The 27,095-nt window shown below is 42.0% G+C and overlaps 2 protein-coding genes across 3 annotated transcripts in view; one reads left to right on the forward strand and one right to left on the reverse strand.

Moving 5' to 3' along the window:
* Positions 1–4,968, forward strand: part of flt1 (fms related receptor tyrosine kinase 1) — a 33,979-nt gene extending 29,011 nt beyond the window's left edge. Inside the window, exons 21-29 of one of the 2 annotated variants that reach the window (XM_075452318.1) lie at positions 72–269; positions 360–482; positions 873–984; positions 1,120–1,219; positions 2,129–2,234; positions 2,367–2,467; positions 2,674–2,743; positions 2,845–2,933; positions 3,185–4,968. In XM_075452318.1, coding sequence (XP_075308433.1) covers positions 72–269; positions 360–482; positions 873–984; positions 1,120–1,219; positions 2,129–2,234; positions 2,367–2,467; positions 2,674–2,743; positions 2,845–2,933; positions 3,185–3,353 — 1,068 coding nt within the window. In that variant the 3' untranslated portion in view covers positions 3,354–4,968. The remainder of the gene's footprint in view (positions 1–71; positions 270–359; positions 483–872; positions 985–1,119; positions 1,220–2,128; positions 2,235–2,366; positions 2,468–2,673; positions 2,744–2,844; positions 2,934–3,184) is intronic. The other variant, XM_075452319.1, reaches the window with a different exon arrangement.
* Positions 4,969–4,970: 2 nt separating this feature from the next.
* pan3 (poly(A) specific ribonuclease subunit PAN3) lies at positions 4,971–26,673 on the reverse strand. Its single transcript, XM_075452321.1, has 18 exons — positions 26,007–26,673; positions 24,966–25,087; positions 19,460–19,532; positions 19,291–19,361; positions 18,985–19,126; positions 18,485–18,702; positions 17,936–18,040; positions 17,783–17,840; positions 17,153–17,314; positions 16,762–16,878; positions 16,439–16,540; positions 14,961–15,126; positions 14,592–14,679; positions 14,270–14,409; positions 12,353–12,482; positions 8,412–8,476; positions 8,185–8,323; positions 4,971–7,501 (listed from the first exon to the last, which is right to left on the reverse strand). Exons 1-18 carry the CDS (start codon positions 26,359–26,361, stop codon positions 7,361–7,363), a joined length of 2,394 nt encoding a protein of 797 aa, XP_075308436.1. The 5' UTR covers positions 26,362–26,673; the 3' UTR covers positions 4,971–7,360.
* Positions 26,674–27,095: the final 422 nt, after the last annotated feature.

Consider the following 27,095-nt stretch of genomic DNA (forward strand, 5'->3'; position numbering starts at 1 on the left):
CCATCCAACTTATGACTATTTCAGTTTTCACTCTGACATTAAGTAACAGTAATCATTTTTGTCCATGTCAGCTGGCCGAAGGGGCAGACGGAGGGCCAGGTTGTGTCAGCACTGTGTTTGACAACCAGAGCGGTGCCAGAACACAGTTTGACGAGTGGGATGCTAAAGAAGATCCAAAATCTGCCTCCAACTCCCCTCTCTTCCTGGAGGATCTCATTTCTTTCAGCTTTCAGGTGGCACGTGGAATGGAGTTTCTGGCCTCTCGCAAGGTCTGACGTGTGTTACGCTCCCCTTGCAAATTATTGTACACCTATGTTTAATTCATGTCGTAATTTGTGTTTTCTGTCCACCTGGATCAGTGTATTCACAGAGATCTGGCAGCAAGGAACATTTTGTTGTCTGACAATAAAGTGGTGAAGATCTGTGACTTCGGTTTGGCCAGAGAAATCTACAAAGACCCCGACTATGTTCGCAAGGGAGACGTGAGTACATTTTTTGTATTTCTATTTCTTAATTTTTTTTTTTACACAACACAAGACATGAACTCCATTTTTTGCATTAGGTCTCAACATTTAAAGCTTTCAAACAATAGCCCCGACTGTCATAATCAAGCAAAGCAAAGAGGGAAAAAATGATATATTAATGCTCTGTCAGTTTGGAGTATTTCTTTATCAACTGGCTAAGGGATTTTGTAAAAACTTCTAATCTTTTTTTTCCATTCTTGGCACTTTTTGTATGTTTTCGGAAAAAATTACAGATTCAGTTATGAAACGTTTATGCTCACAGAGTTGAAGAATCCTACAGCCAGCCACACTTAACTTTTCTTCATGTATGGAGTGCTTTTGTAACCTTGTGCTCTGATTGGCAAACAGGCCCGTCTCCCTGTGAAGTGGATGTCTCCAGAGTCCATCTTTGACAAAGTGTTCACCACCCAGAGCGATGTGTGGTCCTTCGGGATTCTGCTGTGGGAGATCTTCTCTTTGGGTAAGAAATCTGGACACATGCAGAGGTCATGATAAAGTCAGAAGCTCTGCAATAGCAAGGTCTAATAATTTTCCTTTTTTTTTTAATGACTTATTTAGCGTATGATTACATGATGCCTATGCCTCTGTGCAACAGGAGCTTCACCATACCCGGGTCTTCACATAGATGAGGAGTTCTGCCACCGGCTGAAAGGGGGAACAAGGATGAGAGCACCAGAATACAGCACACCTGAAATGTGTGTTCATATTTTTCACTCCGCTGCTTGGGGAAAACACAACAATACTTATTTTCATGTGATTCCAAACAAAGAAAAACACTGTTATGAATCTAACATTGCATTTAAGACATGTCAATATCAGCAAAGCATGCTTAATAGTTCAGGAGTTAACTCCATCAACTATTCTACTCTGCATTTGCTGAACTTCTTTGCAACTAATAAGCTTCCAACTTCAAATTTTACTGTGATATTTAGATGTGTTGTTGTGATTGGTTTGGCTGTGTAGGTAAATTTGCCATTGTAATTCAGCTTGTAATTCATAAGCCCCAAATAGTCTCAACCACTGAGTTCAGCTTCAGCCAGGCCTCTCTGGGTTTTGCAGAAGTGTCAGTTTTAAACAACAACACCTTTGATACACACTTATTACTCAGTTCATGTGAGGAGCACGGCTCATCTTGTTACAGCGTAATATCCTGCAAGAAAAACCTGCGTCCTGGTATTCAGCTCAATGTCACTTTGACACTTGCAACCTACACGAAGCATTTTTGCAGAGCATACCCCCATCACCACACCCTCCCCTCACCATATGTGGTGACACCACCCCCTAACACTGAAGCCTCACATGTAGAACAGCTGTGGTTTCAGCAAAAACTACTTTAGAGGGGCTCAAACAGCAAGTCTGATTAGTTCACCAAACTCCAAACATACCATGTCTCAAAGAATCTAACATCACTAACGTCCCAAACCAGTTAGATGCGTAATAAACATCTGTTAAACGAGACTGCCCATTTCCACTTTCATTCTCGAGGTGGAAATTGAACATATTTAGTATATAGTTTTTCAGTAGGAAGGAAAGAATAGCAATGCTGCCTGCTGATGTGACGGAGTTAGTCAAAGGAAAGAAAAAAAAACTGTTTGTGTGTACAGTTACAGCACAATGCTGGCATGTTGGGAGGCCAGTCCCTCAGACCGACCCACGTTCACTAACCTGGTGGAGATACTTGGAGACCTGCTACAAGCCAGAGTGCTGCAGGTCAGAGACTCAAAACTTTCATCTAATTCAACAAAATATTTCTACACTTCAAGACGAGGATTCAAATGTCTCAATATGTCAATATCAATGGTAAAGATTCACAAATCCCTCGCTTTTTTTTCATTTCTCCAGCAGGATGGGAAGGACTACATTCCTCTGGGATCTTCCATGAACGGAGACATCAGTCGCTGTGAGGCCTTCAAAGCAAACCCGCTTGCAGTCACAAACCTGAGGTAAATAAACATTAGCGCAACAGTCTGAGCCAGCGCACATTGAGCTCAATTGTTCAAGTCTGTGTACGTTCCAGACATGTTGTGGAAAAAAAGAAAGTCAAGTGAAAGAGGTCCGCCAGAGTTGTGTGAGGTAATTGAAACTGAAACGCAGGTTGTGAAAGCCGAGAAGTTTCCGCTTGATTTGAATCTGAACCCTTTCTGTGCAGCTACATGAGGGATATGGCCACACTTCAGACTTTTGAGGAGTTGCCCTGCGAGGAGCAAGACAGCCCTGATGTAAGACAGAACCTTTGCCTGAACACAAAGCTTAAGACAAGTAGTCTTTAAAACTGAGAAACGGTCCGATAAGCTGCATGTTTGAACCATCTCGGTTTTAGGATGAACAAAGTGACAGTGGGATGGTGCTTCCATCGGAGGAGCTGAAGCGAATGATGACGAGCAACACCAAGGACAAGAAACTGAGCAGGTGTAGACCTCGAACTGTTGTTTGCTTAATCCTGTTTCTCTCGTCCAGACTTGTGTAATGTGCTGTTGCTCATAGTGATATTTTCCTTTGATTAAAAAGATTTGTATCACAGCCTGCATGCGATGTGCCCTAGAGGAAGAAAACAATGCAAACATGCTGAATCTTTGAAACCAAATACAGTTTAAAATGTGTAACAGAGACGTAATGTAAATTCATCCAACATTAACACGTCACAATTTCTCAATTTCTAGGTTCTTTACCTTTGCTAAGTGCCAGGACAACCACATGCCTTTCCAGCACAATGACATCAAAGGTCTCCAGGACATCGAGCCCTCGATCCTGCCATGTGACTGGGAGTCTGACGAGGATGGTTCCCCTCCTCCAGACTACAACTCTGCATTCCTCTACCCCTCCCTCTAGCTTCTGGTTTTGTGTAATCATTTGACAGCTTCATACAGGGTTTATACAATTTCTTCAGTCTCTCAGAACTTACTCTGCCTTTACATCTTTCTCTACCTCATACGTGCAAGTTTCCTTCTGACATCCTCTTTGCCTCACGGAAGTCTACGCTTCCCAAATATTCCCCCCGGTTCAAATTAAGAATCTTCCGTACATACGAAACATCTAATTTCTTGTTTTCGCTTTAAAACGAATTCACAATGATGATGTCCCAGTGGTTTTCTCCATACGACCACTTCCAAGAGCAGCTAAGTGTTACCGGACAGTACTTAATACGTACAGTTAAATATAGTCACAAACCTATAACTATTAAAGCTTATTGTATTGGTACATCATGCTCAAAGCTTTGTGAAGAGGAGCAGTGCTGTATGTAATAATTGTTCCTCTTACACAGCTACTATATGCTGGAAAAAAAGTAATTATCCACCGAATTATATTTGTGTTAGTCAGAATGTATATCTGTATTTATTTGAATTCTGTTGTCATGTAATAGATGAGGTAAACATTTCTGTGTGGATGGTGACATCTCAGGTCTTTGCACATTGTGATTTGTCCTTTCATGTCTCACATCAGGATAGAAGCTGTAACTTTGTACAAGATTCAACTGAGTGTCAAAAGCACTGGTAGAAAACCCAGAACTGCAGTTTCAAAAAGCAAGTCTCACTGAGTGTGCTGTTGCAACTCATACAAAAAGGGGTGATCAGTTATTTCAGATCATTTTACTCTGCATTTACCTAATTCAATGTCACATGTTAAAACTTGGATGTTTTTTGTTTTTTTTAATCTAAATATATGCTTATTTTTGGTTTAAATGCAACTATCTTTCAAAAAAAAAAAAAGTAGAGAGGAAGTTTGTGGAATCATCCCCTCTTCTCAAAACAGGTCTGACATACAGGTTGACCAGTTTAGCTGCTCGTGGCAGAGCTATGCTGTTCTGATACACGCACAATGTTTTATGACATTGTCTGGCTGAGAATAAAAAGGGCCTTCCTTGAAGATCTCATTTGGGAGGCAGAATATATGATTTAGTATTAACAGAGCCTTGAAAGATGTGGGAGTTACCCATACCGTGTGCATTAATTACCATAACAGATGCAAAAACCCAAATTTTAGAATCTGAAATGATCACAGAGGATAGTTCACCGTTTTCTCTTTTCATTGTAGTTTTAGCTTCCATATCGGGATACAAACTGTCTTCCTTCAGTGATTTAATGCAGCACTGCCCGTTTTCATTTCCTTTCTGGAAGGTTTCTCTTAGCTCAGTTTGTCCTGTAACCAGTTAACATAAGTAGCTACGAGGTTCTTCCACCAGTTTTATTTCGCCGTGCAGTTTTACCCATTAAAGAAAAAATTGGGTTTGAATTATCTGCGCTTGCTTTCCCTGTGCTTTTACTTCCACCTGTGTGCCATCTTTTTCTGAAAATGTAGTTTTAATTTTCAGTACCGTTCACTAAGATGCATTTCTCATGTAGATAGATCCAACCAATTTGTATTCTTACTAAATGTTATAAAACACTAGCTGTAGATTAAATGCAGCTGTGTTACCAACTAAAAAATAAAAAATGTCCCACATCTGTATCAGTTTTCGTATTCTTTATTAAAATACTGCTGTACACACAAATATTGCAAAATTTGCGACAAGAACACAAGAGGGGCATAAAACATACTAAGATGGTGATTGTAGGTGTGTTGCTGTGGGGGAGGACAATAAGGTTGTCACTAATTAACTGGAGTGTGTGTGTGTTTTGATGTTGAAAACGGTGTTATGGGGACTGACATTATGTAGGCTGAGTCAAGGGGCATGTGGAAGTGTTTTTAAGTGTGTGAGAGAGAGAGAGAGAGAGAGAGAGACTGTGTGCTGAAGGTTTTCTAAAGCACCACATTCACCAAATGTGTTTCGTCTGTTCAGTTCAGTAAAACAGAGGAAGTAGTACATGATATAACACAGCCAGCTCCCTGCACGCTTGTTGCCCCAAAGAACAGACCTTAAACTTTTAAGGACCATTTGAAAAGTTCTCACAAAACTGAACGCAGCCAAGACTTTGTGCTCGATTCCAGGCTCCACCTTAATTTGAAGTGTGGCTCCTACATGTGACCCTGTTGCTCAACAGTCTCATGTTTGTGCACATTCATACAATAAGACAAAGGCAGAAGAATCAAGACCAGTAGTCAGGCGGAGCTTGGATTGTTCTTTTTCATGGGTAAAGCAGATTTGCACTAAATCTGATTTAATTTAGCAAATCAAAGTGAAATGAAAATAGATCTGTGCTTCAGGGCAACGAGAAATCCCTTACAGCATGATCTCCACAATGCCTTCAACTTCCGTTAACTTCCTAAAACCTCCATCTGAAGATGCCCCGCCCACTCCACTGAAGCTCATTTATCTGACTGGACATGGGGTGGCCAATGACAGCCAAACACATTCAATCATCGGGCCCCTCCAGCTGTTTGTCATCCTGAGAGAAATCCAAGCTATCCGGGTGAGTGCCACAGCTAGCACCACTGCTTTGTCTCCAGCACGTTTGTATTTCATGATCTTAAAAAGTCAAATAAAATAAACAAATTACAGTCAGTGTTCCCTTCGTCCTTTGCCCTCGATCCCTTCCCCTTTACCTAAAACCCCTGCTGGAATTGGTCCACCGAATAATAAAGAGCAAAAGTGAGGCAATAATGGATTGCCCTGCCCATTTCCCAACGTGCATTCCTGCACAACAGCTGAGCAAAGAGAAAAAGCAGCTGGTAAAAAGTCACAAAAAAAGCACCACTTTTTCTCAAGATGTACACCCCCTGCGGGGAAGTGAAGCTTGGGATAACAGGAAGAAAACGATGGGAGAGTTAAGAGAGAGACGTAGGGAGTGAGAGGACGGGCGGGGAACGAAATAAGGACATTCCACAAAGAGGCAGCTGTGGCTCCACCTCATCTGAGACTCCACTCGCAGGGCTGAACCCCGACACAAAACGACCTGTCCTTGAGCGATCGAGGTCACGACAGTGTCCATTAACAAAGGTGGTTGCTGCATATTTAACAAAGACTTGGTAGATGGCCTCAGGAGAAGACACCCCTTCCTCAGTGCCCACAGAAAACCATGCTTCACCTCCCCAAGATCCTGGTCCCCAATCCAACCTTGCCCACCCACCCACAAATATGAGCCTGAAGTCCTTTAATCTCCTGAACAAAAATGTCAGAAATCCATATTTTTTTTCCAGTTTTACAAACCCTTCCACCCACCCAAGTGGTTTGTCCTTTCTCAAAGGGAACCAACAACCAAGGCAAAGGTGGGCCGACCCATTTCATGAAACGGGCGCAATCCCGCCACAAAGAAGGCCTTGAGTGGCGTGTCCCGTCTCCTAGTGCGTTAGAATGAAGGGGTGTGGTCTCCAACCGGCAGAGAGATGCAGTCAATAGAAAGCTGGATTTCTTTTTTTCTTTTTTGTTGTCGTTTCTTGAAATTGTGAGTCTGCTCTGGTATTTACGTCCATGTGTGTGTGACTTTAGCCGTCTGTGCACCCTGTAGGCCACTCACACATTTTCATAAAAATAACAAAAGAATTAACAAAAAATTAAAATCTTAGTGCATCCTCCTCAGAAAAATAAACCTCAACTGTAGAAATAAACAATAAAAGCAGGAAAAAATTTCAAAACTTCATGTTTGTTTCTCGTTTTGTTCCCCAAATCTAAAAAAATGTCATACATCACAGCTTCTGTATTTGTCCTTTTTCATTTTTTTTTTTCATTTTTTTCTTCTTTTTCTTTTAAATTTTTCAGCTGCAGGTTTTAGGAAAACTAAAAAAAATACACTTTAGAAAAGCCTTCCTGGTGGACAGGGATCAGTGTATGTGACTGAGGTTCACGAAGCCCTGCCCCGCTGCCTTCGCCCTGCTGATGATGTCTGTGAGACTGGTCTTCCGCTGTAGTGCAATGGTGTGCTCCAGGTGTGGGCAGTCCCACCCCGGGCCCAATGAGGGCGCTACAGAGAGCCGGCAACAGCAGCCTGCAGCTCCTGGAAGGTACTGTCGAAGCAGCGCTTCAGGTCCGAGTAAGTCACAACCAGGACGCTTTTCTCATCCCGAGAAACCAGGCTGATCTTCTCAGGAACGCCTGCGTCCAGCTGAATCCGCAAGGAGAGAAAGTGTAAAATGATGTTACGCAGCACTGCAACAATAAGCACGTTTGTATAATCACGATCGGGACAGTCAACACCAGCCAAGCGCCATGCTAAGCATCAGATGAGTAAATCTGTACACCAGGTGACCTTATAAATTTGAGATCACCGTGTGTTGATTCATGAGTGATGCTTGACGTTCACTGAAATAACATTCAGGAGAAGTGAGAGGTTCGTCAGTCTCAGAAACATTTCAAATCAGCTTTGGCTGAAAGAGGAACAGTGCTGGGAAGAAAAGAGCAGCAACAGCTCGTGACAAACGTACAAGGACGCTCACGTCTGCGTGAGGGTTACAATTGTAGACATATTAATTATATATTAAATAAATAGAAAAACACAAGTTTAAACACAATTCTTAACTACAGTAATTATGGAGGTTTTTTTGGTTTTTCGGAGCTACGCAGAAAACACTTTCAATTGGAATTTTGGACGTTTTGCTCAACTATCTGCAAATCAAATACCGAACGAGTCTGATATAATGAGACCAAACATCTAAAGTTTATAAACATTGCAAAGAAGTTTTTAGCCAATGCACAAAACGATGAACAAAAAACAGGCCACTTTACATGAGTGTGGCCAACGCATATACAGTGGACACGACCATAGAGGGCATCTTATTCTTCACAGACCTTATTGAGGCAGGAGACAATGTGGCTAAGATCAATCCAGGGCGTCCCCGCTTCTGTCACCTGGTGAAACAGGTGATCCCGGAAAAGCTTCAACAGGTAGCGGTCGCCCGTCTCCGACCACGTCGGGTCCTTCTGAAACCTGGTTCACAAGACGGGCTCGTGAGCTGATGGCAGAAACACGAATGACAGACACAAATGAAACATAATAAAGGTGTTACAGTACTTACTCTGGCCGCTCGTTTATGGTGCCCAGTTTGGAGAGCAGGCGGAAGAGGCGGCCATTTTGCACCTCCTGTGAAAAAGGGAAAAAAAAAAAAAAAAAAACACAAACACCCGTTTCACTCATCAGTCCCCAATATCTTCATTTTAATATGATCTACATGAAAAAAGTAGACAGAATCTAGAACTTCCTTTGACTTAATGCACAGAACAAAACGTCTTGGTTGAACAGATTTGCATTTGTTAAACTGAAGACGGGAACCACTTTGTCTAAACTATGAAATCATACATCTTGCACAGAGAGCATCGCTATGATGCATGTTCATGATGCCGGCTGAATGATAACTGTGCAAACAAAAGAAGAAGAAAGTTATGCGGACACAAAAACAGGAAGCACTTAAATTACTAAAAAAAAATAAAAAAAATAAAAAGTACATATAGTCTTATCTTGCGCAACACAAGGTAGAACTTGTTTTAGCATCTCACCACACAAGTTCGCACCACTCATTCACAAGTTCAGCTCAGCAACAGTCTGTAGGACCAACGATGCGATGGAACCGTTTCTACTTTACTCCCCGTGAAATAAAAAGCATTTGAGACGTAAATCCAGTGGTTTTATTACAAATCAACAAACTGGACCTAACGGTTACCAATGTTTCAGTAAAAAAAATATATTGTGTAGCAAAAACACCCAAACAGTGCTCCAGTTTGAGAGGGAGAGTCATGTATATGTTGCATCAGGTCTGCGTGGGTTAGTATGCAGAGTTCTACGAGTATGTAACTTGGCCTGACCTCTCAGACAATGTGACTTAACGCTGAATAATGTGTCGCTGATGTTAGAACGACCATGATCCCGATCAACAGCTCAGACAAAATCCAAACAACAGTGGATGAGATGGATTCATTTGGTTCGTTACATATTAATCATATATTTTTTTAAAACGTCAGTGAAAGATAAATATTCAACCACAGAATCAACAGTTCATTTTAGTCTGGCATAAACCCCATAAAAACTCGACTGTTGCTGGAGGGGACCGCCACATCTCCCAGCGATAGAAGCCAAAAATCAGCCTTTCCACACATGAAGGAGCATCGAGATGTGCAACTTCAAAGATGTTCTGAAGCAATGGCACATACAAACAAAAATGTCTGCATCTGGATTTCTGTGGAGACCCCCCTCCCCTAATCAAAATCTCAAAAACATCAGGAAGTGAGACAAGCGTTAATGTATCTGCAGGCATTCAATAGCATCTAGTGCTTGTTTGAAAGTGTTTGCTCCTCCCTTTGAGGTGCTCTTCACTCACTCCTCGCTGTTGCGAGTATGCACCTATACATGTGGCTTTGGTGTATTGATATCAACACAAGAATACGACATGTCGTCTGCATCACGTCTTGCCTCCTGCCCGTTTCAGACGGAGGTTCCTCCTCTGAGTTCAAGCAACCCTTAAACATCAAAACTAATTGTAAACTTTTCAAGATCAGAGTATTTAAAACATTTTACTGGGAAAACTGAAGCAGTGTTCAATGTGCACCTAAAGGTAGATGTTTTTAGGTCCACGTGATCATGGCTCACCTTCATCTTTGCAGATAAAATCTACTCCTGCCTCTCCATTTCGCTTCATCCTCTCATGCCTTTCTCACCCTGTTTAAACGCTTTCTGCACTGTTGGACAAAGTGACAATTATTGAGAACCGATCAACCAATCATGCTGGCTTCTTCCAATAGAAATGTAGGATTATTTCTTCATTTTTCTAATATTCAAATGTAGTATCACACTTCCATTTCGCCTCAACAAAATAGCCTGGCAAGGAAACCTGCAAGACTTAAAAAGCCTTCTTGGGCAACATCTGTTAGGTGTCAGATATCTGATATTTTGATGGCGCATTTGCGACATAAACCTGCCCTCCAAAACCTGTTTGCTCAGTTAGAGGTGAAAAACAAAAACAACAAAGACCTGCTACATTTAACAGCACCAACATGACTCTTGTGTGGGTAGCTCGCTCTGTTAAGTCTTGTACTGATTTAATCAGTTGTGGCTACAACGTGAAGGGGAATCAAAAGGGTCCGATCAGATCTCTGGTCACCGAGCATATGAATTTAACTTTCTTCACCCTGTACAGCTTGCTGGCATCAGCCGTCTGCCGATAAGCTGAAGAAAACAATCAGCCGGCAGATCAGTGCCGGGTTTCCTGCTCTATCAGGACTGAAACTAATAACTAACCTTTGGGTGCTCTACTTAGCTCAAGTACCCGGAAAAAGAAAAACAAAAAAAGAATAAAAAATAAAATAAAATAAAAAAGGCAGCGGAACTGATTATTCTTATCAATACAATTAAATAATTAGAAATCTTCCAGTTCTTTGAGAAGTTATTTTGTAGACGCACCTTTATTCATCAATAACATAATTTTAACGAGATTGTGATCTTTCCAGAATGAATCTACTTTGAAGACTGTCGTCACTTAACTTTTTTCAATAATATAACCTTAAAAACTGGGAAAACCCCAGCACCTCAAACAAATGACAGCGCTTCAGCCCCGCAGCCACAACAGCAGGTCTACGTCATTTCTCATGTACAGAGATGATTAACAGTGAGTGAAGCCTTTTTTGTATTGCTGCATGAATGCGATTTAAAAGATCTTCAAACGGTCCTACAGGTAACAAATAAAATATTACACTTGTTACTGCGTGTTGGACAATCCTGTGCATCAGACAGGGGATAAGAGCTTCGTGCTGGAAACGGTTTCTCATTCTTCAAATTTAAACAAAGTTCTATTTTGGTCAAATTTTTCCAGAATATTATTTTTTACGATATTGTTCTGGCTTGTCCACATGATCAAGCTGCAGACAGGCAGCGATCTCTTGTTGGTGGGCAGAGGTTTTCTTCGTTGTTCAGTGTTACTCTGATGGTGGACTCACAAACTTTAATCGGGGAGAAAGTGGCCTTTAGCTGTGTAAAAGTTAACTTGGGTTTCCTTGTGATGTGATTGTGATCACAAACCTTGCTACTGAGAAAGATAACAATGCTCTTGAATTTCCTCTGTTCGTCTGCCTGTAAAAAGGTGAAGTTTAAACTCTTTAAAGATGCTTCGTTTTTAGTCCGAGGAGCATCAACACCTCTTTTACTGAAGTCTTCTCACACTCTAGTTGGATTCACTTACATTTGCCACAGTTTTGTATTATTGGACATTTTCTTCAGATACTTTCAGAGTATACATTTGTTTGTTTCTCTGGTTTCACTTGTATACTTTTACCACAAACTCTGGTTTGACAAACTTTAAAGCACCACTGTAAATTATCGCCCCCATGATGAGACCTAATAATTGCCAAGAAGTTAGAAGACTTGCATGTATGCAAACAATATGCTTTATGTTCATCAAACAATGAAGCTCGTTGACATGAAAAAGACTTATAAAGCGAATAAGCACCAGCACTGTTAGTAGTCTGTGTGAGAATTCACATTCAGCTAACGCAATGCAAAGATAGACAAATAAACAGGAAACACTTACACTTTTCTCACTTACACAGTAACCAGCAGATTATAGGCCGCCACACTTATTTAATTACCACAGAGAGGCTTTTCCCTCAAATGACCCTCCTAATTCAGATACCAAATTTGGTATTGGAGGTAAAAGCTGTGAAACAAACTTCTTCTGGGTTTAGTGCATTAATCCACAGCGGTGGATTAAAGAGGAAGTTACAGATGAACCAAGAGCATAAAAAAAAGCGCTGGTTTCAACCCCGTCATTTCGCACATTCACACTCAACACGGGGTACTCGGACCAAATTGCGAAATTTAAAATACACTGACCAACATGGGTGCACACGACTTCCTCCAACCAAGCCAAATTCCTGACAAGCATCAAAGAATATCACCCTGAGATGAAACCAACTGAATCACGTAAACATGGCCTCTGATGCACCTTTATGCATTCAGCACCTTTCACCTTACCTTGGCCAGGTCCTCCTCAATGACATCATTCCTCATCTGTGATGCATCCAGCTGTGTGTAGAATCGGGCCCCAATCATCGGCATGATGTCATTGACACTGCGCAGGCGAGACTGTTCAGTCAGCAGGTACCTGCATGTGCACAACACTGTCAAGGTACCGCAGATGCAAACCATCACCACAAGTTTTATTTCTAAAGTGGAGTACAATTTCTTTGTCTTTTTAGCTAATATGAGCGTATGAACGTATTTGAACAAAGCGTTTGTTAACACTTTGGCTTTTCTACAGTTGCAACTTCAACTTAGCAAGTTTGTTTTTAGTACACGGGAGCAGATTCCAGCTTCGTCTGGTGTGTTACTTTGGTTTTTTAACCGAATACTATATCGAGCAAGAAAAATCAGGTGTGAACTCGGCTACCATCAAATCAACTTTGAAGGCAGAATGAAAGAAGTGGAAAAACAGCAGTTTAGTCAAGACAGGAGGGTATATTCTAAACTCCTCTGCATTACCCAGACGAGATAAATAATTTGCAGTCGGACGTGACGTCACTTCCCTTACACTTCACAATTCTACACAAGTAATGACCTTTAATGGCTAAAAGTAACAAAGCTGGAATAAAACGATTGACAGCCGTGAATATTATGCAAAGATTTTTCTTAAGTAAAAAAGAATTAGAGAACAAACAAAAAAAAGTTTTTGAGTTTAAAAAAAATACACAAAGTGTTCGTCAGTATCAGTTATTGGAACCCTTCACAAATATCCAGCTGCAGAACCCAACAGCTGCACCCATCTACTGGCAGTTTCTCTCTTCCATTTCTGTGCATTCAATCCCTTTAAATTGTACAGGAGTATCATCAGCTCCCAATGTTTCCATTTGTTTAAAACATTTATTCCTTTTCACCTTAAGCACACCTTTGTGCTGTTGGGTGTTGTCCTTCAGGTCACAATCCTGTTGAAAGGACCCAAGGCGTTGATCTCAAGCCTTTGACAAGATAATTCTTTTCACTATTGAATTCATAATTTCTTTAATAACTTCAACAGAAAAGCAGCTCCCGCAGCATGATGGTGCTTCCATCACGTTTTACATTAGCTCAGCTGTTCTTGTCCCTCATTTTAGTTGCATAAACTCAACTTGAGTCTGCAAATATTAGGCTCGACTTTTTGAGCCCATCTTTTAAATCTAGCAAAATGGGTGCCAATAACTGTATTTAAGGTACTTTTGTTTTAACTTTTTAATAAAAACTTAACAAGTTTGGAGATCTTATTACAAAATTTCAAAGTTACAGAATTGGTTTGTTTGTACATATCTATGAAGGTGGTCTAAATTTTCCCCTAAAAAGTGGTTCTTACAGCGACTCTTATATACGTATTTCTCCAATCTTCCCAAACAGAATTTGTGCATCAGTATTGAATTAGGGTTTCAAAAAAAACTCCAGCATCACAAAACCTACAGCCCAAGTTTCTTTCTTAACACTGTGCTGTGGACAGTTTCAGCCAGATTTAAGATGCAGATCACAGATTTATATCAAATGTGCTTTAACCTACAGTGTTGCAATTTCCCAATGCATATCAATAAAGAGATGTGTAAAATCTTGGCTTGAATAGCTTCATTCTTGGATGATATTTAACAAAACTACAACATGTCAAGCTTGTAAAAGAAAAAGAAAAAAAACTACATCTAATGGCCAAAAGAAGTGGAAAATGTGACTTGTTGTAAGCAAGGACACCGATGTGCTTGAGCGTGTGGATGGAAACAGAACATTTCCGTTAGCTACGGAATCATCGTCTTGGGTTTTCCAGATCAGGTTTTTAAATGCAACTGCTTTTCAAGGCAAGTCGGTGTAAAAATTTTGGGACAAATGATCCAATAAGTGGTGCCTGATGACATACAGAACCCATGTGCACCCTAATCCCCTTACAGAATGAGGTTCTTGAGGTCTGAAGAATAGTTTATAGACACCAGCTCCATGGCCTTCTGCAGGTTCTCCCTTTGAATGCCAACCAGGGAATTACAGGCCAAAGCCAGCACCACCTTGCCCAGCGACACTAGATCTGCTTGCTACAGAACAACAACAACAAAACAAAAAAAAACACCACAATGTTGATATCCAGTTTGAAAAAAGTTTAGCCACACGTGCTTAGTTTGTCAGGTAAAAGAAATATTGATCAGACGTGCCATAATGCTACTTGATAAAGTCTTTTCGTAGAAAAAAGAATCACACACAGGATAGAGGTAAGTACCTGGTACTGTGGCATCAGGGCAAGATGATTGGTCTGACTGTTGTCAAACGTTAAGACATCAAAAACCCCTACACAGTTCACCCGTAACCTTTAGAGACAGGAGATCATTAGCATCATTAGTGTCTGAATGTGCACGAACACATGGTTTAAAAAAAAAAAAAAAAACAGGAAGCCTCGACTGAAAATACCCTTCTCCTTTTAGCACACTTTTTACAGTAAGACTTATCAACACTCTCCGAGTTTAGAAAAAAAAAAAAAAAAAAAGGAAATGGTTCCTTTAGCAACCATTTAAGGTTAAAAGTGATGTTTTAAATGAATAGCACTGATCTACTCATATTGCACGATGCTCATATGTTTCTGTGTGTGTACCTGGTCTTGCCAGTGATAAGAATCTTGCTGGGGTCCATCACCCGACAGGCCAGGCCAGCCGTGTGAATGGTCCGCAAGGCCGAGCTGAGCTGGACAATGTAGGCCCAGATCAGAGACTCTGGCAGCAAACCTGCGTGCTGCCGTGGTGGCGGTGGTTCGTGTTGCCCTGCACATAGAAAAAATGCTTCATCACACAAAAGCAGGCCAAGTCATATGCACTACTTATGAACTAAACCTCAAACTGTCACAAGCTTACTCTGCAATCTTATCTTCAGCAGACACAGTCTGTCACAGGTGTGATGCAAATAAAAAGCATAATTGTCAGGCAATTTAAACTGACAACCCATCGATCGATCTGCTCATTTTTTCCTTCAATGAATCCAACTACAGCAAAAGGTCTGTCAAATACACAGTTTACAAATGCATAAAATTCCCACAAATGGAGACATGTATCTAAAATAGTTGGTAACAGTGAAATGATTACTAAATTATTCACAACAACCAACTCTGTTTAGAGTCAAGTGTGAACAATATGCATGCATGGAAGGGCAGCTCACTGTAAACTGACAAGTCTGTCTCAAGCTGGGACTCATGAGCCCTCATGCACATCGGTGTCATTGTGAAAGTAAAGTGGAGGAATCAGAGGTTGAAAGTGATCCCCTAACAAATGCACTTCTGAGCTTGCAAGGTAGGTAGTAAGAGATGTTAAAACAGCTCTATGTATAAGGCAGAGATGGCATCGTATAGCACGCCACACACACAACAGCGCTGCCATCCGTGACTTGATGTATATTAGCAAACAACGATGCGGTGCAGAGATATATCTGTTTATCTTGTCTCGATCAAGAACAAAAATGAACAGTCTTTTTTTTTGTGCCGATAAGGCGCAACATGTATGTTAAAAGGAGTTGCCACCAACACTATCATGTAAAGCAGTAACAGGGTGTGCAAAATGAACCAGTCTCACACTGACCACACCAAATTTTGCCAAAAATTTCAGACAGAAATTCTACCAACTTTATGCTTTGTGCTCTGGTTACTTTTTTGCATGCGTTTGCTACAGAATAGAACTAAGCGTCAATGCTTTTGCTTCCTCTGTCTGCCATTCCTATGTGTAGGCTATACAGTAGCACCTGCCCTGGGATCAGTTTCAGCCACAGTTTCCTCCAAGCCCTCAGGTCTCTTTCACAGATACACAAAAATGCCAACTGTCAACCTCAAGCACCACTGACTTGGTTTGTGACCTTTAAATGTATCACCATTTTTCTTTCTTTTATCTGTAAGGCCTCAACTACCAAGGGTCTGACAAGAACTAAACTGCATGCGACACTTACAAGAAAGTGCGCAGCCAAAAAGACAAATGACAATGACCACATTGCAAAACAAGCAAACAAATTCTGAAGGTGTGAAGCAGAGGCGGTGCATGAGATGATGCTGCTTCTATTTCGGAGTGATGGAGGAAGGGAAGAAAAACTCACCCCATTTCCTTTTGGTAAAGTACGAGTCAGCTGCTGGGTCATTGAAATGCCTGCTAAACATTGTTTCTGCACCTGCATGGAAGTCATAAGAGAAAACCAACGCTGTTCGAGAGAGAAAAACAAAAACAAAGGTTAGAACCCAAATACTCTTGAAAGGCATCATCTTCCACCAAGAAATTACCTAAAGGTAGAAACAAGCAACTGTAACTAACGTAACATGAAACGTAATTGTGCAACCAGCAGACTTTAAGCCTCAAACACGTTTAAAATAACACTTGCACATTTAAGTTATGTACTATAAAAGGTATCCATCACACACTCACAGTGGTCTCCGAAGGCCTTAGTGGTGAAGACCTCTCTCAGTGTCACAGCATTTGAGTGCTGAATCTTCTTCCACATGTCCACCAGCATCATGCACTTTGTGTTAACAAGGCGGAAACCTGGCCACGGTTAAAACATAACAGAAAAACGGTAAATTTGTCATTAAGACATATGAAACCACCTATTGCATCTTCATTTATTTTGGGGGGGGTGTCTTGAAAAATCTTACCCAGCTTTAAAAAAAAAAAAAAAAAAACCTACACCTTTCATTTTCTTTTAATAAGAGATACCATAAAAGAATACTTGATTTAATCGTTTCTCACAGCAGGGTATTTTATGTCACATCTAGAGCGTGCTTCTTAGAAAATCTTGTATTCTCGCTACATTTCTCACCTTGTATCCTCCTCAGGCAGTAAGGCAGGTCATCCTTGCTGTTGACTGCCTTGTAACAGGAGGTGATGTAGCTGAAGTTGCTGGTCTTCTGCATGCGGTTCGGTGGGGGGAGAGGCTCGAGGGGGAACAGGCTGTGGTAGCTGTCCACCTCAGACGGTACATCTTCAAAAGACAGCAACAATTACAAAAGATAATCTAAAAAAAATAAATACATAGATAAATAGCCCGCACACACGACACTTTTTTTTTTATTCATTTCTTTTTTTAAAGGGCTCTTGCTCTTTAAAACAATTTTGACCATGTGTAAATAAACACTTTGATTCAGTATTTTCATGTAGAAATTATCTTCAAACTTGCATGACAACACAGTCTTTAACCAGGTAGTGCAAACATGGCAACTGACAAAGAAAAAGGCACGTATGTGACCAAGAAACCCAGACCCACAAAATACACCTGCACATAAGCACGTAATGACGGTTTGTTTTTTTACACAAACACAGAGGCGAATGCTCAAACAAAATGGTCCTTTGTTCAGAATAAAATCATTGCAAAATTCTATTTATAGCTGCATTGTACTGCACACACACAGGTAAATTAATGCATCAGTCAGAACCAGAACTGACGCTTTACCTGGGTTCTCTGAGTGGTCAATTTGAGCCATGGTTATCAGATGTCTGTTAATCAACTCCTGAGGGAGAAACAGGAAGCAATGGTCAGATATTCCCTCTAGAGAATAGAAAGGGGGGCGTTCGCTGAAAGAGGAGGAGGACAACGGAGCAATACCTGCCGGAGCTCGTCAGCCATGAAGAAGGACGGGGCATTGGCTTTTGGCTGCATGTAAGCCACATGGGGCGCAGTGGAGGGATAGATATGGTAGGTAGGAAACACCTGCAATGAAACCAGAAAAACCCAGCTTCCTAATTACTGAGAAATTAAATACAGGGCGACAATACAAATATTCGTTTTAAATTTGGAGTTCTGCAGCTGCGCAAATAAACAGGACTAAACTCAAGTAGTTATCAAGGAATTGTTCAGGCGTTAAGTATCAAAAACCACTGTAACACTTGACTGACCAAAATGACTGATTAACATTGTGATAACAAGGGTCTGACACGATCATGTGGAAAGTGTTTGTATGATTCGCTAAAATTCTTGACCAAGTGCTCATACATTCAAACACAACTCAAACCAACTCTTAAAAATAGACATATTCCAGTCCATTTGTCTAGCTTAAAATCAACTTTTGCAAAAGTCATTGTGTGATGCTACATCTAGTAGGGTCTCGTTAGAACATTTAAAGCCTTTCATGGTGCTCCCGTTTTGTTTACGTACCATCCCGGCCATTGGTGCAGGGGTGTTGTCTGTGTAGAAGTAGGTGGTCCCCCCTACAGTCTCTTTCTGGATAATGTGAGCGCCCTGGTCAGATGCAGTGGTGGGCACCATGTAGTTGGCAGGGTTTGGGGTGTGACTTCGCCGACGAGGAGCGGGTGAGGTGTGAGGTGTAATTTTTGGGGAGTGGAGGGGAGAAGATCCAGCAGACAAAGACATGCCTTAAAATGGAGATACAAAGAAAAAGTTACCTAATAATACAAAAAATGTAGTTCATTCTAAAAAAGACGTAGCATTCAGTATTGCCATTACACAAAACATGTGGAAGAACTTCTTCATGGTAGCCCATTTAGACTGTTACATAAAGGGAGTTCACATACTTGCCTAAAAAGAAAAATTCTAAAATGGAGCTGGAAAACAAAACCAAGCCTTGTAGAAAGTGGAGCAAAGCTGTTGAATCAGGTTAAATTCTCAGTTTGGAGTTCTTCAAAAAAAAGCCTCACCTGGAGCCAGAGCAGCAGCTGAGCTGCTGAGACCAGGATGTGCAAAGAGGGGAGAGGGGAATGCCTGGACAGCGGACTGCGCCAAGGTGGCCATGCGTGGAGCTCCCTTAGGGATGAATTCAGTCGCTGTCGGGTTAGGAGCCTAAAGACAGACACAAAACAAGAAAGAACATGACAGCAACCACTTCCCTCAGAGGTTAAAAAAGAAGATCGGGATTACTTAAGGGTTCCAAGTTTCCGCTCATTGCAAAGTACAGCAACTAAACTTCAAAACATTATCCTAAATACGTTGTCTTTTTTGCTCACCTTTCTCCTTTGGGAAATGCTAAGAGCACCAAAATCACTGAACAGTGAGGATGTCGAGGAGTTCACTGGATCTGTCAAGGATCAAGTGCAGAAGGTTGAAAAGCTACACTTTCATTACTCAGCAGATGAGTGTCATCTACTACTCCAAAGTGCTCCGGGGGTGTCTTACCATGAGTGCTGTGGCTGAAATTCTTGGCACCATCGTTAAGGAGACTGGGGGAGCTGCTGCTGGTAGTCATTCGCTAAAGACAACGGGATCAATAAGTTTATTCTTTTCCTCCAAACAAGAAGCACACAAAGTTACATTCATGCATACCAAGAAAATATCATGAAAAGTATGTTACGGCAAGAAGTGCGAGTTTAAATAAACACCTTTCAGTTAACGACCTGCATAAACAGGATATAAACACAGTTATAAAGCGGTCTAAAGCCATGTTTTCATTACACTACACATCACAAGTCATACTCTTGGCTTTTTAAGCCACATTCTCAAATCATGCACACAAAGAAAAGTTGGCTGTGTCTTTGCTTACATATAAGTGGAGTTGTGTGAAAGACTTATGAGCGATCAGTGTTTAACCTGCGGCTGTCAGAGCACAAAGTTTGAAGAAGCGGGGCAACATTCTGACAGGAGAGCAAAAATTAACGGCAACGCAGAAAGGGGCCACCAGAAGGGCACATTTTTTTCTATCTGAAATCACCAGAACCTCAAAAACGTAAGTCTTACAAATACCATACATGCACACGATTTATTACACAATACACGCAGCATTTTCTCATCTGAAGAACATCTGTGTTGAGCATCACTGCAGAAATGTAGAGGCTGGACAATGCATCATCAAACCGCTGATCAACTGTGAATGGCAATTCAGCTGGTTTATACCAAAACAACAAATATGAGACAGTAAAAGAAAAAAGAGAATGCAAGTAAAAACATGTAAAATCTTTTGAATCTTTGCAAAAGTAGTGCCCAGCAGTAGGGGTGGGCGATATGGGCAAAAAAAAAAAAAAAAAAAAAAGATATTTTTTAGGATTTTCACGATAACGATATTTAAAAAGAAAAGAAAAAAAAAAAAAAAAAAGAAAAAAAAAATTTAAACTTTCGTTAAGATCGCAATAAAATGAACACAAGCATGCAAGTCTAAGCACACACGGCCGGTACAGTGAAACTGCGAATGGCTCATTAAATCAGTTATGGTTCCTTTGAACGCTCTACCGTTACTTGGATAACTGTGGCAATTCTAGAGCTAATACATGCAAACGAGCGCTGACCTTCAGGGATGCGTGCATTTATCAGACCCAAAACCCATGCGGGGTGCCTCTCGGGGTGCCCCGGCCGCTTTGGTGACTCTAGATAACCTCGAGCCGATCGCTGGCCCTCCGTGGCGGCAACGTCTCATTCGAATGTCTGCCCTATCAACTTTCGATGGTACTTTCTGTGCCTACCATGGTGACCACGGGTAACGGGGAATCAGGGTTCGATTCCGGAGAGGGAGCCTGAGAAACGGCTACCACATCCAAGGAAGGCAGCAGGCGCGCAAATTACCCACTCCCGACTTGGGGAGGTAGTGACGAAAACTAACAATACAGGACTCTTTCGAGGCCCTGTAATTGGAATGAGTACACTTTAAATCCTTTAACGAGGATCAATTGGAGGGCAAGTCTGGTGCCAGCAGCCGCGGTAATTCCAGCTCCAATAGCGTATCTTAAAAGTTGCTGCAGTTAAAAAGCTCGTAGTTGGATCTCGGGATCGAGCTGACGGTCCGCCGTGAGGCGAGCTACCGCCTGTCCCAGCCCCTGCCTCTAGGCGCCCCCTCGATGCTCTTAGCTGAGTGTCCCACGGGGTCCGAAGCGTTTACTTTGAAAAAATTAGAGTGTTCAAAGCAGGGCGTGGCGCCGTGGTAAGGGCAGAGGACCACTGGCACTGCACTTTATTGATTTTTGGCGATTGAAAAAAAAAAAAAATATATATATATATATAGATAGATATTGCAAAATTACTCATCGTCAAAACAACATTCACGATAATTTCGCAAACGATACATATCGCCCACCCCTACCCAGCAGTAAACAACTCTTGACAGACTCATTTGATCAGCAGCAGCAGGCACATCGTTGCAGTACATGCAACGATGTGGCGCAAGACAGACATTCTTTGGTTAAGAAAATGCTGACAAAGTGAGTTACTGAGTCATTTACACACAGCGGCAGAGTAGTGAAGTCTGTGCACTATTTAAATAGACAATTAGCTGGCACATAAGGTAAATCCCTGTGATCAAAGTCAGCTGAATTTGGGGAAATGTTGGTTTGAGCAACCATGCTTTTCTTGAGGTTTCCAGGGTGCGATATCATAACAGACTCAAGAGAGGAGCTGTGCAGTTTCCATTTAACAACCAGCTGATCAAAAACAAGTCACCTGCTTGCATTGTGTGCATTGTAGTGTTATTGTGACTCATCCTCATGACAGCTGTAACAATTATTTTTTTTCATTTCTGAAACAATCAAATTGCTGTGTGTGAAGCTCCTGCTGCAGGTCAGCAGTGTAGTATCAACTACAACTTTGAAAGTTCTTAACACAAGAGCAATACGGCGTGCAGAGTGACCAAAATCTGGCAGTGAAACCCATGTGTCCTTAACAAGGCTTAGTAGATATACCCCTCCCTCACCACTTGTCATCAATTTAAGCTGGTTCAAGCACTATGTCCGATGCATAAGTGATGCACTGTAAACTCTATGTTATAGTGTTTGATGTAACTGCATTCACATTTTTGAGGTGAGAGTTGTTTTAGAGAAAGAAAAATTCACTCTTCTAGTGTCCCCATTTTCAGAGCTGTTACCTCTGCTTCTTGTTCAGAATTTTGCACTGCCTCTCCAAACCCAGAACACCCTGACTGCTGTCTAATGCAGGTAAGACACAGACTACTCATAAGTACTTAACACATTTACTCTTCAAAACAAATAAATACACCCCTTTATTGTCACCTCTGTGGTTGTAATAGCCACAAACCAGAACAAAAAAATTCTACATGCAGATTTATAGGGGTGGAACGGTACAAAAAACTCACGGTTTGGTATGTACCTCGGTTTGGACCCTACGGTTCGGTACATTTTCGGTACAGTGCCGAAGGAGGCGTGTAGCGAGGTTCGAGCACATGTAATAGATATCTGAATCCTGCCTCTTCTACAGTGGAATATGGGCGCATAGCAGATGCGATGTAAATTCCAATTGCTTCGGTAATTTTTTTTGCTCTACATGTATTCGTATCCTGGGGTTGTTGTAATACATTTGGGAGACGTAATTGGTCGGGTCTTTACATGGTTCTATAGAACGCATCTGACGGAGGTGTGTGGTGGTCGGTAGCTACGCCCCATGTCATGCTATCACGGCTGAAATGTATCATCATACCACACAGACAGAACCGGCGCGTGTTTAATAAGTTAAATTTACACGTTGTCTCCTTTGTCTGTGGCGCTCTGCTCTCCTTTCTTCCTTCATGAAACGAAGAAGTATCGCCTGCGCTCGATCCTTCGTCTCCTGACTCTCTGTATGCTCTTCTAGCCTCGATATTAGACGCCTGATGTGATCGTCCATGATTAATATCACCATCATGCAGACCATGAACATGGTGACCTCCCCGCTCTCCATATTAGCTTCTTTGTGGTGTTTTTTCTTCTCTCTGGTTTTGTTTTGTTTTGGTTTTTTTTGTTGAATGTGGCGCTAAACGGCTAGCGTAACACGTCACTGACGCAGACGGCTGCGCGCGGCGCATCAGTCCCGACCTGGTCCTGACTCATGTGCGAATGCAGACTGAAACAGTTCTGCTGGGGAAGGACAGTTATCAGAACGAAATTCGAGTAGGACAGTTCTGATAACTGCGTTCTTATAACTACTCTGTCCGAAGGCGTATATCTCTACGGACCAATCAGAGCGTGTTTAAATGGGTCCTGAAGGAAACTCTTGCAAAATAACAGTTCCACGTTCAGATCAATATTAAACTTCCGTACCGTGTGTATTCTGCGTGGCAATGCGTGTACCGAACCGTGACCCCCGTACCGTGACGGTTCGGCACGAATACATATACCGTGCCGGCCCTACAGATTTGCATACAACTGCTTTCGTTTGCAATCAAAGAATGGTAAGAGCTGTGAAGCTGAGATTTTAAATCGGTTGATGGCCTGCAGTGTTATCATGTCACCTTTTGATATGGTCTGAACAAGCTTTGAGCAGTAATTGTGTTGATACTTTAAAAATGAAGAAAAAAGTATCTGGTACCAAATAATAATGCCCCTTTTCCACCGAACATTTTTGTACCAACACAGCTCTACACGGTCCCACTCTACCCTGATTGGGAGCTTTTCCACCGCGGGTTGAAGGTGGGACCCGTTACAATTTTGAGCCCCGGCAAGTACCTGCTTCAGAGGTGGGTCTAGTAGGTACTAGTCGGTGCTAAAACGTCACGTGATCAGTGCTGTCCGCTGATTGGTCAGGTGAAATTACGTCATATACGCAACGAAGCTCGGGGAGCTTTATATAATCACCCGCCATGTTAGAAAACACACCTGCGAGAGCAACCAGAAATACGAATATGGAAGACCAGAGAAGGAAAGCCAACCCATGGACAGTGAGCGAGGGGCAGACCTTTCTGTGTGTGGTGGCTGAGGACCGCATACAGAAGGAACTGGACGGAGCAACACGAAATGAGAAGCTAACCATGGCTATCACCGGAATTCTCAGCAGTACCGAGACAAGCTGAAGAGTGATTACCGGCAGGTAAAGGACCACAACAGCCGGAGTGGGTCAAACCGAAAGACATGGAAGTGGTTCGACCAAATGGACGGCATTTACGGTCACCGCCCGGCGAACGGCATGGATACGGCGACGTCTTTGTTGGAGGCGATGGGAAGGTAAGCGTTGTTCTATCCCCTTGGTGCAACGCTTATATCTTAACAAATGCATGTTTTATATCGTAACAAATACATTTTCAGTCTTTAACTTGTGCAAAAAGTTACACAGGTGTCTCATAAGTTGTTCTGAGTGAGCTAGCAAACAACGCTGTTTTGGAAGGCTAGCACAGTGTCTCACCTATGCAGTTACGTGTATGCGTTTCGTATGTTCACACTTTTTATTTTTTTTCCCTCAAGACTCGGTTTGTGCAACCGATGAGTGTTCGGTTGCTGAGGTCAGCGAAGATCCTCCAATCCCGCAGGCTTCAGAACCGACACTGGCATCGCAATCTGCAGCTGAGGCAACAGCTGCTATCTGCATTCCACCGGCACCAACACTGGCGTCGACGCCTGTATCTGAGACAACTCCTGCTGTTTACTTTTGTGCTGTCTTTTTTAATAAAGAGCTTGGTTTAACTAAACAATATGGATTGTCAACTGCATTACACATTACACTCCATCTTGTGTTTACTTTTGACTAACCGCGGCGTGACACTTTGTAATCACCTGAAACCGACGTCACGTTAGTGGTGAACGGGCCGACTCCGCCCACTTCCAGGCCACAGTTTGGGTGGAAAAGAAAATGTTACTGGTGCCGTGTCGTGTAGTGTAGTGTCGGGCTATATCGAACCGAGTAGAGTAGGGCTAGCTTGGCGGTGGAAAAGGGGCATAACTTTACTTTTTTCATTTTCGTATTTATGTTTATCATACTGCATTTCTATGGCCTTTACCTGCATCATTGAATATTTTGACTCCGCTGGGCTTCCGAACCCATTGACTCCAATAAAGCTGCTGCTGAAGTAAGAGTTGGTGAGATTGGCATCGCTCAGGCTAGCGCCCTCCATTCCTGGGACTATGGATGAAAAATAAACAGTTTACCAAAAAGGGAAAAAAATTATTAATTCTCGATTGATATAAACATTGGTTAACTCAGAGATCATACAGTAAAATACTGATGATCATTTCAGGACTACCAAGTGTGTCATTAACTAATCATAAAGCAGAGCTAACTATAAAGCATGTAAACAATGTACAAAACCTCTACTAAATGCTGCTACATGGTGATATTCAGTGTACCTTCAAACAACAAAGATTTTCGAGACCGTTACTCCAGGAAGTTTTTACACAGTTGAGCCACACGTGAATGCTTGCTACTTCCTGTTTGTTTACGCTGAGAATGCACGACAACATGGAGCAAAAACAATGCTCTGTTAACAGCTAGCACTGATAAGCTAATTATAGCAAACATGCAGCGTACAACATACACGGCAACGCTATATTTGACATAAGAAATATTCAATTGCATCGACAACTAAAGCAATTTTTACTAAAAACGCATAAAACCTCTCTGAATGAAAAGCCACACCTACTAAAGTTAGTTAAAGCAATCAATTTAAGGGTAGTTTTAGCTAACGCTAACTAGCTAATGGCTGCACTAGCTAGCGTTAGTAAATTGTGTCCACTCACAGCTGTCATACAGAGACAACAGGCCTCCGTGTGAGCTGCAGAAGCGTGGCTACCGTTATAGGCTGTAACAGCAGAAATAACTAATAAAACATGAAAACACACATTATCACAAGATGGCTACAGAGTACGTTAAGGGCTAGTTGCACACTGAAGGGAAAGGATATGGCAGGTAAATGTTAACCACGTTGTTTTGAGGTAAAGAGGCCCGGATGAATCCTCGGGCTAAATTATAAAACCGTACCCTAAAGGCCCTGAGGTAAAGTCAGTTATCCAACCCGTGTGAGGCCTTGAGTCGGTTTACTTACTCGCCAGCAGCTGTCCCTCCAGAGACGTGCCTGCAGGCCCCAATGTTTCGCTCTTTTTGGACACACCGGTCCCTCCACCACCCGGGATGGCCGCTGCCGTACTTCCAAGGGAATACCCCGTGGGCGTCCCGCCACCCCCAGCCATGGGCAAAGGGACAGGGCTGCCGCTGCTGGTGCTGCTGCAGCCACCGAGCAGCGGCAGACTTCCCATGGACGGATCCTCGTGTAGGAACTGACACTCATCTCCATAAAAGCAGGTTTTGTCTTTCGCGTAGTATCGGCAAAACTTCACCTTGACATTGGGTATCCCGGCACCCCCGAGCGGAGCAGCTGAAGGTGGTAGTCCACTGTTCATGGCACCGCTGCTGCCGCCACTGCTGCCGGAAGACACTCAAACATAGAGACGCAGAGAGCTAGCGTGCTAGCCAGCTAGCTTGCAAACAATTTTCCCGTAAAGCAAAGAAATAATATCACTTCAGTTCATGGAGTACATTTAACATCCTGCAGAACTCACATTATAAAGCTAAGATGCATTTTTGGTTTAAGAAAAAGACTGCATGCGTGAAATCCAGGTCGTCGTTGTTATCGCTATCCATGCAGCTGCCTTCCCTGCAAAATAGCCTGTTGTTTTCTGCTCGCAGTCAGGCTGCTCTGCTCGAGACCAGCTAGCATAGCTTTGCATTCTGGGTACAACAGCCCTGACTTGCTGCAAAAGCAAGCTGCAAATAAACCTACAGCACGGTGATATTGTTATTTTCATAATACAGCCAGAAGGGAGACCTTTGCAGGATCTATTTTATGGCTTTCCTCCTGTCCACCGTAAAGGAAGTCAACAAGAAAAGGGCAAAGCAATGGCTGCGCTATTGATCATTTGAAGTTTATAAACTATCTAAATATTCAGAAATAGGAAAATAATTTTTCGTAAAAATAAAATACGTTTAGATGATAATTGCACAGTATTCACGTCTTACAAATAATCACACTTCTCTTACAACTTAGCTTGATACTCTTAGATTATGTCACATTCCTTTCAGCATATTTAAAAGGGATATTTTAAAATGTTTAAACATTTCAACTATGTGGGATTTT

This window comes from Odontesthes bonariensis, chromosome 20 (genome assembly GCF_027942865.1).
Source record: "Odontesthes bonariensis isolate fOdoBon6 chromosome 20, fOdoBon6.hap1, whole genome shotgun sequence".
In the NCBI taxonomy this organism is placed as follows: Eukaryota; Metazoa; Chordata; class Actinopteri; order Atheriniformes; family Atherinopsidae; genus Odontesthes; species Odontesthes bonariensis.